The 14,440-nt window shown below is 39.2% G+C and overlaps 5 protein-coding genes across 5 annotated transcripts; 1 reads left to right on the top strand and 4 right to left on the bottom strand.

The window, feature by feature from the left end:
• The first annotated feature begins 67 nt into the window (after positions 1 to 67).
• LOC141901102 (uncharacterized) lies at positions 68 to 940 on the top strand. The gene has a single exon (XM_074788181.1). The coding sequence runs from the start codon at positions 68 to 70 to the stop codon at positions 938 to 940; it is 873 nt and encodes a 290-aa protein (XP_074644282.1).
• Positions 941 to 1,656: 716 nt separating this feature from the next.
• Positions 1,657 to 5,169, bottom strand: LOC141901568 (cytochrome P450 2J2-like). Its single transcript, XM_074788891.1, has 5 exons — positions 4,863 to 5,169; positions 4,260 to 4,448; positions 3,467 to 3,997; positions 2,856 to 3,299; positions 1,657 to 2,705 (listed from the first exon to the last, which is right to left on the bottom strand). The coding sequence occupies exons 1-5, from the start codon at positions 5,023 to 5,025 to the stop codon at positions 2,524 to 2,526; spliced, it is 1,509 nt and encodes a 502-aa protein (XP_074644992.1). The 5' UTR covers positions 5,026 to 5,169; the 3' UTR covers positions 1,657 to 2,523.
• Positions 5,170 to 5,305: 136 nt separating this feature from the next.
• Positions 5,306 to 8,279, bottom strand: LOC141901567 (cytochrome P450 2J2-like). Its single transcript, XM_074788890.1, has 5 exons — positions 8,085 to 8,279; positions 7,607 to 7,795; positions 6,684 to 7,214; positions 6,088 to 6,531; positions 5,306 to 5,780 (listed from the first exon to the last, which is right to left on the bottom strand). Exons 1-5 carry the CDS (start codon positions 8,245 to 8,247, stop codon positions 5,599 to 5,601), a joined length of 1,509 nt encoding a protein of 502 aa, XP_074644991.1. The 5' UTR covers positions 8,248 to 8,279; the 3' UTR covers positions 5,306 to 5,598.
• Positions 8,280 to 9,307: 1,028 nt separating this feature from the next.
• LOC141902660 (metabotropic glutamate receptor-like) lies at positions 9,308 to 11,531 on the bottom strand. The gene is made up of 2 exons (XM_074790491.1): positions 10,804 to 11,531; positions 9,308 to 10,438 (listed from the first exon to the last, which is right to left on the bottom strand). The coding sequence occupies exons 1-2, from the start codon at positions 11,473 to 11,475 to the stop codon at positions 9,884 to 9,886; spliced, it is 1,227 nt and encodes a 408-aa protein (XP_074646592.1). The 5' UTR covers positions 11,476 to 11,531; the 3' UTR covers positions 9,308 to 9,883.
• Positions 11,532 to 11,536: 5 nt separating this feature from the next.
• On the bottom strand, positions 11,537 to 12,903 carry LOC141901101 (metabotropic glutamate receptor-like). The gene is made up of 2 exons (XM_074788180.1): positions 11,613 to 12,903; positions 11,537 to 11,565 (listed from the first exon to the last, which is right to left on the bottom strand). The coding sequence occupies exons 1-2, from the start codon at positions 12,901 to 12,903 to the stop codon at positions 11,537 to 11,539; spliced, it is 1,320 nt and encodes a 439-aa protein (XP_074644281.1).
• Between the last annotated feature and the right edge of the window lie 1,537 nt (positions 12,904 to 14,440).

Genomic DNA, 14,440 nt, shown 5'->3' with positions numbered 1-14,440 from the left:
AAGTTTACGTAAATTCATTTATGTATTATCGGTTTGTGTTTTACCGGTAGGGATTCTGGGTAATATAATGAATTTCGTGATTTTAGTCCGACGTCGTAAAGACAATCGGACCACGTTTCAATATCTGTCTCTGTTAGCCGTAACTGACGCGTGTTTCCTACTCCTGCAAGGTTTCCTAGATCAGTTTCTCAATAACAGACGAAAGGCCGCGCATCACGCCGTTTCCTATTTCGGAGTTGCCGTCGATATTTACACGCTGTCTAAATTTACTTGTAAGTTATATTTCGTCGGTTCGTCTTGTTTTATGATGTCCAGTTGGATCGTAACGGCTTTCTCGATGGAACGGGCTATAATCGTCTGGTATCCGTTAAAGGCGCACGTTATATTCACGCAGACCAGACGATCTCTGGTTCTATTCGCTTGTATCATAATACCCCTGTTTATCTACTCACCCGAATCGTACTGGATGACGCAAGCTGCTAACGGCGACTGCGTCACGATCTCGGTGAAGCCCTGTCATCGGTTCGTATACACAGTAATGTCTCAATGTTTGAAAGGAGTTTTACCCTGCGTGATAATCGCTTGTAGCAACATCGCTATCGTGCTAGGAATCTTAACGGCGCCAAAAATTGAAAATACGAAATCGAATCGTAAAAACGATCGAATTCTGCGGAATATGTTTCTGGTATCGACGATGTTTTTTGTGTTAGTCATGCCTTACACAGTAATCTGGTTGTACTATGATGTATATAATATGGAATGTGTTGTATCAGCCACGGAGACCGTTAAACACCGAATCACGAATATCGGCAGATTTTACGGTCCGATCGCTTCTACTTTTTGTAATCTGAATTTCTGTTTGAATTTTGTAATTTACGCGTCGACTCTAGATTTCTATCGCGCGGAGTTGAAAAGAATGATCTGTTGTCAGCGATGTTGAATTTCATTCAAAAGCGACAAAACATTAACTGCCATTATCGGCGCTGATGTGGTTTATAGACGCTAGGTGGAGCTATAAGTGATATCTCCTTACGTCACGTGCTCTGAGTTCAATAGTTACGGGTGATGACGTAGTCAACAATGGTTCTCAGGAAACGCAATAATGATATATTACGTTGTGATGGAAATATGAGAAGATACGTTAACTCCCCTATAGTTTATTTTAACCAGCATTGCGCATGCGCAAAAAGTAGAAAAATGATTTGATTTGCGGAATAGCCCGTCCCCGATACACGGAGACGTGGAGAACAGATTCTTAAACCCACACTATATGGGTCTGTCCATAAGACGTCCACACAAATGTTATGAAAACATTTTATTAAAATTCCTTTCATCGAATAAAGAAATATTTTAATAAAAAAAAACATCGTCACAGAATTCTTCCCTCAGTACATAGCATGCTTACTGTCTTAAATCTTATATCAAATGTCTTAAGATAGATCCTATATCGTATATCTGTGTATCGCTATATCGAAGTAAATATCAAATTTTCAAGTTAAAATCTACAATTCGGTATTGAAAAACACATATGTAACATTTCCATTGTAAATTTTCACTCATCAGCGAATAGCTGTAGCGGTAAAAACCATTTCTATTACGGCTACAGCTATTCGCTGATGAGTGAAAATTTACAACTAGAATAATCGTCATTCCACTTTATGTACTACCGTTAACTTTTATTATAGCGCTGAATTCTGTTATAATAACTAAGTTATTCAGAGGTTCGAAAATGGTTTCGTCCGATCAGAAAACTACAAAATCAAAACGTACAACATTAATGCTTGTAACAGTTTCACTTGTATTTGCGATGTCTACACTTCCAACTCCAATCACTGCGTTTATACCGATTACAGTTAGCAAGCAAATGTTTCTTTATGATTTATTCACTCAGTTTCAAGTTTGTAATTATTCAATCAATTTCTATATTTATCTTTTACTGGGACGAGAAATTCGTGAATATTTCTGCGCAGAATTTCGTCGTTGTTCGAGGCAGAAATCAAAGCGAAGATCTAATTGTATGTGATGTGAATCTAGTTGAAATAATTCTGCTATACGAGGAAGTATCTTCTGTGTTTGAAATATTTTCTGATTAATATATCTAAATAAGGAAGCATCTTTGGAACACGGTTGCGATTTTTCAAAATGAAATCTTTCTACTCGAGACGATTTCTTGCCATTAATTTACTTCATGGGTTTTTCTACGACACATAAAAATTGTTTATGATGCAAATATTCAAAATAGATTTATTCCAAATAAACATATGTCTATATAAGGAACATAGATAACGATAAGCGTAAGATGAATTTATATCCGGCAATAATTCAGCCAAATATGAAATGTCTTTGAATAGAAGTGTGTATATATTTGAGCAACCAGCAGGCACACCGAGTACAAAATAACCAATGCTGTTCAGGCGTTAAGAATTTTGTCAAAACGAATTTTCTACTCGATTTGATTCTTTTTTGTCGTTAATTTTCTTCCTGGATTTTTCTGCGACAATTCATTTTTCAAAACTGCGATTTCTATTTGATTCGTCGTTGAAGTTTTATCTTATAAGGAGGTGGAGTTCTTATGTTACTGTAGATATTATCCAAATTAGGATAACCCTCATCCGAAGGCAGCACTGTATAAACCTGCATAATTGACACGAATATCAAAAACAATTCCATCTTCGCCAGGCCTTCACCGGGGCAGGATCTTTTACCTGGAAAATTCGAAACAATAGGAAAGATGAATTTTAGGTACAAATAAAGTGATTAGAATGAATAGAAACCCGTAACGGATCATCTGAATATAATATTTAAACTTTGGAAATATCTCCATTGTAGGTTAATTCGTGAATTAAGTAGATTACCAATAGAAAATGGTATTAAGTATTCCTGATTACGTAATGTTCCCTCCTCACTGATGAAATTACGCGGATCAAATGTATTCGGATTCGGCCAAATGCTCGGATCGTGATGAACTCCGTAAAGATTTGCAAAAACCATTGAATTCTTAGGTACATCGTAAGAGTAGAGTTTGATGTCTGTCTCGTTGTTTGTATGCGGTAAAGAGAGAGAGGTGAGACTGGCGACTCTCTGTATCTCCAGCAGGACCGCCTCGGTGTAAGGTAGAATCAATCGGTCTCTCATCTGCGGGATGTGGTCGCTACCGATCACATTGTCGATTTCATGTTGTACTTTCTGTTGTATATCGGGATGTTTAACCATCAGAGCTAACGCCCAGCGCATCGTGGAGGAGGTCGTTTCGGTACCAGCGAAAAATAGATCACGAATAACTGCTGTCAATTGAGAATCTGTCAACATAAGATAAAACAGCATTTGGACTGCGTAGCTTCAGATAGTTAACTGATGATATATCTGATAGTTCACTCCTGGTGTATGTGATAGTTAACTGATGATATATCAGATATTCCACCTGTGATATATCAGATATTTCACGATTGAAATATCTGATATTTACCTGTAAATGTGTGTTGAACTCGTGGTTTCTTGTTTTCCATTCGTTCCATCTCAGTCAGGTAGGCGTCTATAAAATCGTCATCGTCATTTGATGGATTGTATCTAGCCTTATGCTCTTCAACATGGCCACTTGCAAGTCGGCTTATTTTGCTGAGAGTGTTGACAAATATTTTAGTACCGAATAAATCTCCAGGAAGATGTCTCAACGAAGGCATTACGAATGTTAGGCCGGAAAAATTAGCCTGATTGGCAACATCATTGAGACTTTTGATAAGCATCTGGAATTCAACGTCGTCATACTCATAACGTTTACCAAACGAAATAGCGCAGATGATATTTGAAATAGTAGTTGTCAGCATGTTGAACGGGTCGAACTGGCGGCCATCTTGTTTATCGATAGCTTCTTTAAGATACGCTATTTCGTTATTGATTCGCTCCTCGGCGGCCATCTTACCCATCCCGAAATTTCGCAGTACAGTCAGCGCATGTCGTCTCTGTTCCCTCCATAGATTTCCACTCGCATGGACCAGACCTTTAAATATATTGTAGAAATACACGACGATTCAGTTGTGCGATCTCGGGTTAACTTTGACTTATGGGGCCAGTTGCATAGTCACAGCTTTAGCCTTAAGGCCCGTCTTAGCCAATCTTACAACTTAAGACTAGTCTTAAGATCTAAGACCAACTTTTGGAATGAAGCCACGGTCAGCCCCTGATGTCTTACAGTCGTTCATCATCTTTTCCCTGTTTTATCAACCAATATATCAATTCGTATTGAATTGCCAGTTAGTTACCTTGACCTTTGACTATAACAGTCGGTAGAAAGTTGGCCGAACGGTCGGTTACTTCGTCTCCGAGAAATGTCTCCTTGATTTTCTCGTAGGAATTTATAATCACGGCGTTGATTGGTCCGAATTGTAACCCGATGACGTCACTATTGTGTTTTTTGACCAGTTTACTGATGTCACTCTGGAGATCTTTATCTTTTAAAATGTAAAAAAGTTGAAAACATCATCAACAAAAATCTCTTGAAAAGGAAATCAATAAATCAGCGCCACTAGCTTAAAATTTCATCGGTTTTTCTTAGGAAAATTGTAAGAAATCCTTAATTCATAAATTTAGAAAATATGGAATAGATTTAGAGATTTTGCCGATGTTAGCGAAAGCTGGTAATATCAGTGAACCTACACAGGAAGAACCTAGGGTCGGTTGCATAATCATGACTTAGACTTAAGACCAGTCTAAGACCAACTTAGTTCTATAGCCAATCGAACAAGTTTAGACTAGTCTTTGATTTAGGACGATTTTTGGACATAAGCCATAACTGTGCAACTGGCCCCCTGTATTTGCACCTTATCGATTTGATATGTGTGAAAAGTGAAATTAGTCCAACTTACTTAAGAACGGCGTAGATCCGACTAAAGGAAGCCTCATCGGTCCCGGGGGATATTTATACCTCCTGCCATTCGCTAAATAAGCAACGCATAATAAAACAACGATAAAAACTAAAGTTGTCGAAATCAAATTTCCGTCCGTAAACAAAGTATAGAGAGACGCCATTTTTCTGTAATCAGAACAACTATATTGAAGCGTCCTATATCGTGAACTACATTATATATAGCAGCGCTGAGCAGACGACTGACTGTATATACTGTGTCATTGTGATTACTGTGGAATCCAGGGTAGTTGTTGATTGTGCATTCATCATCATTTGTTTGGTTTAATTGATTTCCAGGTTATGGATATCAAAAGGCCCCTGAGGGAAGGGGAAGGGCCGGTTCTATTCGTTCTAAGTAAGACGAGTTACAAACCGTGAGACAGAAGCTCATTGTAAAAAGTATTTTCCATATTTAAAAACGCTTTGCGTCAAAAACAATTTATTTTTGCCTCGATGAACAGAAGAATTTCGCGCAGAAATATTCGCAAATCTCGATCCCGTCCAAGTAGATAGAAATATAATATCACTGATCTTTACTTTGTGGTCTAAACAGTGTGGTCTGAATAATGTGGCCTGAATAGTGTCATGATGCATTTCATGTAAACGCATAAAAGAAGTATCTTTGGATCGTGGTCAATATATACTGCGACAATTTTTCTTTTTTTTAAACTGCGACTTCATTTTTTGCACCATTTCTATTCGATTCGTCGTTGGAGTTTAATCTTATAAGGAGGAGGATTTCTTATGTTACTGTAGATATCATCCAAATTAGGATAACCCTCATCCGAAGGCAGCACTGTATAAACCTGCATAATTGACACGAATATCAAAAACAATTCCATCTTCGCCAGGCCTTCACCGGGACAGGATCTTTTACCTGCAAAATTCGATAAAAAGATAAAAAGTGAAGATGAATTCTTAGGTCAATAAGATGATTTGAAAGACTGTGATGTATTTGTCACTGATGATATTTCAAAGTTTATTTTTTCTCTAACAGTTTCGAAATCTCATCAGCTACGGAGAAACACGTGATGTATGTTAATTCATCATATGTTTTTGAATATGTAAAATTCATTACTGTTTCTGTGTAGATGGAATTTAGGTAAACCCCGAACTGTCAGATTGAATAGATAAACTTTGGAAATATCTCCATTATAGGTTAATTCGTGAATTAAGTAGATTACCAATAGAAAACGGTATTAAGAATTCCTGATTACGTAATGTTCCCTCCTCACTGATGAAATTACGTGGATCAAATGTATTCGGATTCGGCCAAATGCTCGGATCGTGATGAACTGCGAAAATATTTGCAAAAACCAGTGAATTCTTAGGTACATCGTAAGAGTAGAGTTTGATGTCTGTCTCGTTGTTTGAGTGCGGTACAGAGAGAGAGATGAGACTGGCGACTCTCTGTATCTCCAGCAGGACCGCCTCGGTGTAAGGTAGAATCAATCGGTCTCTCATCTGCGGGATGTGGTCGCTACCGATCACATTGTCGATTTCATGTTGTACTTTCTGTTGTATATCGGGATGTTTAACCATCAGAGCTAACGCCCAGCGCATCGTGGAGGAGGTCGTTTCGGTACCAGCGAAGAATAGATCACGAATAACTGATATTAATTGAGAATCTGTTAAAACAAAACATTACATAAAACAACGATGGGACTCTGATATTTTACCCCATGATATATCTGAAATCTCAAATATCACCGTGATATATCTGATAGTTCACCCCCCCCGATATATCAGATATCTCACCTGTGATATATCTGATATTTACCTGTAAATGTGTGTTTTACTCGTGGTTTCTTGTTTTCCATTCGTTCCATCTCAGTCAGGTAGGCGTCTATAAAATCGTCATCGTCATTTGATGGATTGTATCTAGTCTTATGCTCTTCAACATGGCCCTTCGCAAGTCGGCCCATTCTACTGATTGTGTCGATTATTGTTTTGGTACCGAATAAATCTCCAGGAAGATGTCTCAACGAAGGCATCACGAATGCTGGGCCGATGAGGTTTGCCTGATTGGCAAGTTCATTGAGACTTTTGATAAGCATCTGGAATTCAACATCGTCATACTCATAACGTTTACCAAATGAAATAGCGCAGATGATATTTGAAATAGTAGTTGTCAGCATGTTGAACGGGTCGAACTGGCGGCCATCTTGGTTATCGATAGCTTCTTTAAGATTAGCTATTTCGTTATTGATTCGCTCCTCGGCGGCCATCTTACCCATCCCGAAATTTCGCAGTACAGTCAGCGCATGTCGTCTCTGTTCCCTCCATAGATTTCCACTCGATTGAATCAGACCTTTAAATATATAATATGTGAAATGGACCACGACTCTTGGGGCAAGTTCCATAAAGTTGAGGCGTAAGTTCACTATTTGGTCTTAAATCTTAAATCTGGTCTTAAGTTGTTAGATTTGCTATCGGACTAAGACGGCCTAAACGACTGGTCATAGTTAGATGTGATATAGAGCTAAGATGTTCTAAGATGGTCTGCTGACCCTGCCCTGGAACCTGCCCCTGGAGTTACAAATTAGCTATGATAATATCAAACTACCATGAAATCTATAAAATAACTACAAAATCCTACGTATGAATGAAACAATGTTTTATTAGAGTTTGAAGTTTAGCAGTCGTCCGTCTTTTCCCTGTTTCTATCAAACAAATATCGAATTGAATTGAATTGACAGTTACCTTGACCTTTGACTAAAACAGCCGGTAGAAAGTTGGCCGAGCGGTCGGTTACTTCGTCTCCGAGAAATGTCTCCTTGATTTTCTCGTAGGAATTTATAATCACGGCGTTGATTAGTCCTAGTTGTAACCCGATGACGTCACTATTGTGTTTTTTGACCAGTTTACTGATGTCACTCTGGAGATCTTTATCTTTTAAAATGTAAAAAAGTTGAAAACATTATCAACATAAATCTCAAAAAAGGAAATTAAAAACCCACCACCAGTAGCTTAAACTTTCATCGTTTTTTTCTAAGTAAATTGTAAGAAATCCTTAATTTATAAATAAAGAAATATGGAATTACATGGACATAGATTAAGAGACAGATAATGGTAGCGAAAGCTGGTAATATCAGTAAACCTTTACAGGAATTACCTGTATTTGCACCTTATCGAATTGATATGGTCTTTTTGTGTGAAAAGTGAAAGTTGTTCAACTTACTTAAGAACGGCGTAGATCCGACTAAAGGAAGCCTCATCGGTCCCGGGGGATATTTATACCTCCTGCCATTCGCTAAATAAGCAACGCATAATAAAACAACGGTAAAAACTAAAGTTGTCGAAATCAAATTTCCGTCCGTAAACAAAGTATAGAGAGACGCCATTTTTCTGTAATCAGAACAACTATATTGAAGCGTCCTATATAGTGAGTGAACTACATTATATATAGCAGCGCTGTGCAGACGACTGACTGTATATACTGTGTCATTGTGATTACTGTTGGAATCCAGGGTAGTTCTTATAATGCATTCATCATCATTTGTTTGGTTTAATTGATTTCCAGGTTATGAATATCAGCAGGCCCCTGAGGGAAGGGGAAGGGCTGGTTGTAGTGGTTCAAAGTAAGGTAGTTTTGTAAGTACGATCAAACCGAAGGGCTCAGACCCCTACCTTCTCCTCAAGGTCGCCATTTTCGTCAAGACAGAAATCGTTAAAACCTGCCGCAAAAATGAGGCTCATCATTTCACGTTTTAGTAAGTATTTCTTCAAAAATATATCAGCACCGAGGCTGGAACCCCGCTAGTGGCCTTTTTCCGAGAAAGGCTTTTTCTTTTCTTCTGTATCCCGGCCTTACAATTTTCCGAGATCCACCTCTGATAAGGGCTCACACCTCGTCGACGTGATGAGCTCAACATCACAAAAATAATTAAAATTTCAAACTCAAATTTCTAAAATACAACTTTTTATTGTCTATTACAATCGAATAACAAACTTAGCTATTACAAAGTTTATGTTAGATAACAATTATGAGTTTATATCGAGGGAATTAATTCAACTCGTGAAAAATCATTTTCATATCTTAATCTCAGAGTGCAATATCATTAGCATCGACTTCTAATATAGTTCTCAAACTCTTACTCAGTTTTTGACAAAAACTCAATTTGATGTAGAATTTAGGGGTAGAATTTTACCGGTCTCAACTTTACCGCAGTAAGAGACAGGATCTACTGTATCTCACAAACTCAGAATTGACACCAACTCGGGGTAGAATTTTACCGGTCTTAACTTTACCGCAGTAAGAGACAGAGTCTACTGTATTTCACAAACTCTTACTCAGTATTTGACATCAACTCGGGGTAGAATTTTACCAGTCTCAACTTTACCGCAGTAAGAGACAGAGTCTACTGTATTTCACAAACTCAGAATTGACACCAACTCGCGGTAGAATTTTACCGGTCTCAACTTTACCGCAGTAAGAGACAGAGTCTACTGTATATCACAAACTCAGTATTTGACATCAACTCGGGGTAGAATTATTCCATGCCGCATTAGATAGAATCTACTGTATAGTGTTAATTCACGACGATATTCAATTATAACATAATGAAATCACAGCTATGTTGTAAAATATCGGCTGCTCTCATCGGGTGTTAAAACATAAACTCAGTCTTGATTTCTTCATCTAATTCAAATTGTAAGTGATAACTAAGTTTATACAAGTATCGTGTTGTTTTCATCCCTTAATTTGCAAATTTTCCGATATAAACATCCATACACTGACGTGCGATGAAATTATCAATTCGTATCAGACAATTTTCTTGAATCTGATTTTGAAACATCTGGAATATCTCTGTTACTGGGACCCAGTTTTGTCTGGATAGTCATGGCTTGGTTCTATAGTGAATCTAACAACTTTAACAATTAAGATCTAAGACCACTTTTAGTAACGACTGTGCAACTGATCTAGTCTGGGGTCTGTTTTAGATAAATGTGGGATATCCCAATAAAATGCATTTGAATCTAAGATGTGGTTGTCTTCGGTCCGTTCTCTTCTAGAACTATGGTTGAGCCTTGACCCCCCTCGACGGTTCCGGCGGCTGGATTAGCGGAACCGGAAGGATGAACCTGCGTCGTCCAGGCTCCCGCTTTTTGATTGCGTTTAGTTTGGAAGGTTAGATCTTCCTCATTAACATAAAACAGGGCGTAGATCTTCGGTGAATACAAGCATAAAACCATCGCTGTCGAGCTGAGGAACAGAGCCGCGGCCAGAACGACTGTTTTATGGAAGGCGTGGAACGCTGTGAAATACGACGGTACAAAAACTAACCATAGAAATAAAGTTGAGCAAACTGAAAGAAATATGTACCAAGATTCGTTAAAATTGTCCGGTAATTTACGAGTTTTAAACCCGTAAACCAGGCAGACTATTGTCAGCAGGATGTTGAAGGCCATCGGTGCGACGAGACTGTCAATAGGCATATCACAGAGTAATTCGACGAATTTCTCTGTCGATACGGGCATGTTGAGCATAGCTGATGGAGGAGAGATGATCAGCGTCGTCAATGAGATCGCCACCTGTAAAACATAGATTTAAACACTTGTTATTGTGAAGTCATTCAGCACCCAGTTCTATAGTGGTGCAAGTTAGAGTTAAGTCTTCTGAGTTAAAATCAGTTGATTTTCATTTTTTTTAACTCTGAGTAGAAATCTTTATGTAAAGCTGTGGAACCGGTTCCAGCGTTGCTTAAGAAAAAATTTTAGAAAGTTGTTTAACAGAAGCCCTCCCTAAATTTCAAACATTAATTTGCAAATGTTGTTAGTCATTTACTGTTATAACATGGTTTTTTAATGCAATAAAAAGTAAAATTGATTAAATCTAGAAATAAGTTGAATTGAGATTTTACATTTTGTAAAAGTTTTGAATATTTTTGAAATGTTACCTCGACTGTGATGAGTACAGTACTCAATATAACTTGATCCCTGGTGCTGATAAATTTCGGTCTCTGATGCCCTCTTCTTCCTGAGTCGAATATACGATAAATTCGGCTACTTTTCGCCAATAGCGGAGCATAATTTAAAGCGAAACTAAAGTGAAAAGCGAAACGATTGATTCCGCATCCGATATTCGTCGGTTTGGCGATCAACACGAAAATCGTCGCGTAAGCGATCAGATTCCCGAATAACATGATAAACGTCAGTGTAGGACAACTCGCCATTATTATCTTCTTGTTTCTAAAAACGGCGAAACACGTGATCACCCCGAAACACATGATTATACCTAGAACGGACCCGACAGAGAATGTGATCGCTAACGGTTCGGTCCATTTCATGAAATACGGTTGGATAGGTTCGCAGGATGTGAACAGTTTCTGATCGGGCCACGTGAACTGAGGACATTCGTCGCAAGTTGTGAAATTCAGGATGGTGATCTCATTATTGCGGCATCGACGACATTCCCAACAACATTTCAACTCTTTTTGTATTTTGAATTCTCCGGCAGTGCACTCGCGGCTGCAAACTGAAGTCGGGATCTCTGATAGCTCCTCTCCCTGGTCGTGTTGTATCGACGTCCACTGACTCTGTCCCGTCACGTCTAAAGCTCCGGTCCTCATATCCCAAAACCCGATATCTGAAACTCTGTAGTCGTTGGCGACCCGGTCGTGATGGAGTTGACTAATAACGTACTTGCCGAGCATGTCGCCCTTATCGTCGAATTCCACCAGTCCTGCCGTTCCGCTGAACGATGTACTTCTCAAAACGCTTAACAGACGATCCCCTCGGATACAGTGATCGAGATCGTCAATGTTCCTGCTCGCTGAGTCCTGAGCCATGATTTGCGGACAGTCGGATCTGATGAGTCTGTTCAACGCGTGGCCGAACGTGTAAACCGCATCGATTACAAACGACGCCGTCGGTTCGGCTTTATAACTCCTAGATTCGTTAATCGATTTGAAGTTGCTGCAATTGACCAGCGGGGAATTTACTAACCAGCTACAATTGAATACAGTCTCCCATAACTGGTTATACCAGGGATTAACTACATTAGACGGGTTTAAACTGACGTAATTACGATTAAAATCGTCAACTCCGACTGAGTAAACTTTGAAAAAGAATGACCCGGCGCTGACATCCTCTAAACCGACGTGTCCGTTCATATTACCGAATGTATCGCTAAAAACCCAGACGAACTGTCCGTAAAGTTTCGCCCTCTGCGCCGCCTGCAGCAGTTTACGTCCCGCATCTAAACCGACAAACATCACGACAGCCCGCGCCTCTTTATTCTGCATTAAAGCTCTGATTATATCGTCGTAATCGCTTTCACTGGTTCCCTGTGAGATCTCTCTCGCATAGGCGACACAAATACCCAACTCTGCCGCTTTACTCTTCACCTGTCGGATACCGGTCGAGCCGTAGGTACCTTCTGAATTAATCGCTGAAATATACTTCCATCCGAAACTGTCAATTAGACTGACGATAGCCTTAGCTTGATACTGATCTGGAGGAACCACTCGTAGGAAGTATTCATATTTAGTTTTATCACTCAGAACCGCGCTGGTCGATAACGGGCTGATTTGTGGGATTTTATACAAGCCCAACAGGCTGGCTACTAGGATACTGTTCCCGCTGGGTAACGGCCCAACGACCCCTTTCACTTTATAATACGGAGCCGATTCGTTCAGACGACACGATTCGTTACGCGGAATGAAATTCAAAGTTTGTCCCAAAGCGGTGGAGGATTTCACGCAATCGTCGAGCAGTTTAAATCCTAACGTTATATTCGGAAGTAGGTTCGAATCCTGATTTATTTTGTTAACGGCGTAGGCTAAAGCTTGTATATGCTGGAATCGGGTTGTTGAGTAAAGCGACTCTCCACACGGTCTGGTCTTACTGAACGAATGAACCGAAAATAATCCGCCGATATCGATGTCACCTCGCTGTTCGTAAACTTCCGAACTTAAATCGGGGACTTTTTGTAAACAGTGAATAAATCGAAATATTGAGCAAATAAAAAACACGACCACGTGATCTCTGGAAGACATACTTCCCGAGCGGATCGAATATCAAAATCGCACGAACGATACCGGATTAGGGTCGATAATCCGGATTAGGATCGATAATCCGGATTAACAGATTGAGCAAATTGTAAGCCAGCGAATGAAGCCGTTGATTGCGGAGTCGATGTAGCTGTTACGACATGTTGTTGTCCCGGTGACCGCGTTGAGATCGTTGATGACGATGATGATCTATCTCATCATGTCTTATATCGAATATCTTATATCTCAAGTTGAATTCGTTGTTCAAATCGTCAATAATTGATGGTTATATGTGTAACTTGACGTTCAGATGCAGTGACTCTTCTTCAAACACTGATATATAATATATTGAAATGCTGACCGCCTCGTATTGTATACTGTATCGCTACTATATCAGTAATAACTGAAGTAGAGTCTAGATTCACAAATCACTCACTCGGGGATTTTAAACCTGACCCAATTTACCGTCCATTTTCATTAATTTATATATCGTAGTCTGTGGAAACTACGTTGCTAATTTACGCAACTATAGTGATTTGACCTCAAACCGCAGTGACTGTCGCTGCTGCTGCTGCTGCTGCTACTGCTGCTGCTGCTGCTGCTGCTGCTGCTCCTGCTGCTGCTACTTCGAAAGATTTATCATAGTTCCATACACGAAAATGACGGCAAAAATATCCTGAAAAAAACATCAGAAACAAATATAATTTTTCTAGTTTTCATCGATAAATATGATGACAGGGAGGTATTTTGTAGGTTAACTGATTTTATTTGAAATCACGACAATTAAACTTTAAACCCTCGCGCAGGCCTAACTCACAGCTTACCCCCACTTTCGCAAAAAGGATCGACTTCAAAATTGATATAACATTAAATCGAATAAATGAATGAAGTGGATCCAGAGGGACTTGTGCAAGTTCTTTAAAATTTCTTGAGTGTCCTTTTTCATTTTATCAACAAACAAAAAATATGCGCATTTCAGTTCGAGAGTTCACTTAATATTGACTTTTTAGACATCAAAGTGCTCCGAGAATCTGCTACGTAAAACAGATGGTGGTTTACAGTTTTAAGTCCTGTGTTATAAGCGACAGAAATTGTGTACGGTTTGTGGTCATGTTACAGGTGACAAGAATTTTTACAAGAATTAAGAAAGCTCCCCTGGATCAGCTTCTGTGGAGAATTTAATATAGCGCTGTTAAAAATAAGCCTCGCAAGTTGAAGACAAAATTGTTTTTTTAATCGCAAATCTTGTGGTGGAAATCAGAGACTGAGAAAATAAACGGTTTAGTGAGTTTCCACATATTCCACACTCAGCGCCGTTCGCGCGACACACAAATTAGTGATGTAAATATTGACGGAGGCGACGGCGGAGCAGACGAGCCTTGTACTTGTCAAACAGACAGACGTTCATCACAGCTCTTTTTGTCAATCTTTCAACGCGCACACACAGCGCACACCCGTAGCGCACACGGTGTTTCTAAAATGGTTCATTCATATAGAAATGGTGCACCGATTTGAGTCAGGGTGCAGTTTTAAACAATAAAAT

This window comes from Tubulanus polymorphus, chromosome 3 (assembly GCF_964204645.1).
Source record: "Tubulanus polymorphus chromosome 3, tnTubPoly1.2, whole genome shotgun sequence".
In the NCBI taxonomy this organism is placed as follows: Eukaryota; Metazoa; Nemertea; class Palaeonemertea; order Tubulaniformes; family Tubulanidae; genus Tubulanus; species Tubulanus polymorphus.
Note: the sequence above shows the minus strand (reverse complement) of the source record. Positions and strands in the feature narration are given on the sequence as shown.

Excerpts from the sequence above, each read along its gene's own strand:
- LOC141901102 (XM_074788181.1), top strand. The coding sequence starts at position 68 with ATGAATTTCGTGATTTTAGTCCGACGTCGTAAAGACAATCGGACCACG.
- LOC141901568 (XM_074788891.1), bottom strand. The coding sequence starts at position 5,025 with ATGGCGTCTCTCTATACTTTGTTTACGGACGGAAATTTGATTTCGACA. Across the intron at positions 3,300-3,466 it reads AGTTCAACACACATTTACAG|ATTCTCAATTGACAGCAGTT; the intron begins GTAAATATCAGA and ends TTATGTTGACAG. Across the intron at positions 2,706-2,855 it reads CTTAATACCATTTTCTATTG|GTAAAAGATCCTGCCCCGGT; the intron begins GTAATCTACTTA and ends CGAATTTTCCAG.
- LOC141901567 (XM_074788890.1), bottom strand. The coding sequence starts at position 8,247 with ATGGCGTCTCTCTATACTTTGTTTACGGACGGAAATTTGATTTCGACA. Across the intron at positions 7,796-8,084 it reads CGGATCTACGCCGTTCTTAA|ATAAAGATCTCCAGAGTGAC; the intron begins GTAAGTTGAACA and ends ACATTTTAAAAG. Across the intron at positions 5,781-6,087 it reads CTTAATACCGTTTTCTATTG|GTAAAAGATCCTGTCCCGGT; the intron begins GTAATCTACTTA and ends CGAATTTTGCAG.
- LOC141902660 (XM_074790491.1), bottom strand. The coding sequence starts at position 11,475 with ATGAGGACCGGAGCTTTAGACGTGACGGGACAGAGTCAGTGGACGTCG. Across the intron at positions 10,439-10,803 it reads CTGTACTCATCACAGTCGAG|GTGGCGATCTCATTGACGAC; the intron begins GTAACATTTCAA and ends TATGTTTTACAG.
- LOC141901101 (XM_074788180.1), bottom strand. The coding sequence starts at position 12,903 with ATGTCTTCCAGAGATCACGTGGTCGTGTTTTTTATTTGCTCAATATTT. Across the intron at positions 11,566-11,612 it reads TCTGTTAAGCGTTTTGAGAA|GGCGACATGCTCGGCAAGTA; the intron begins GTACATCGTTCA and ends TTCGACGATAAG.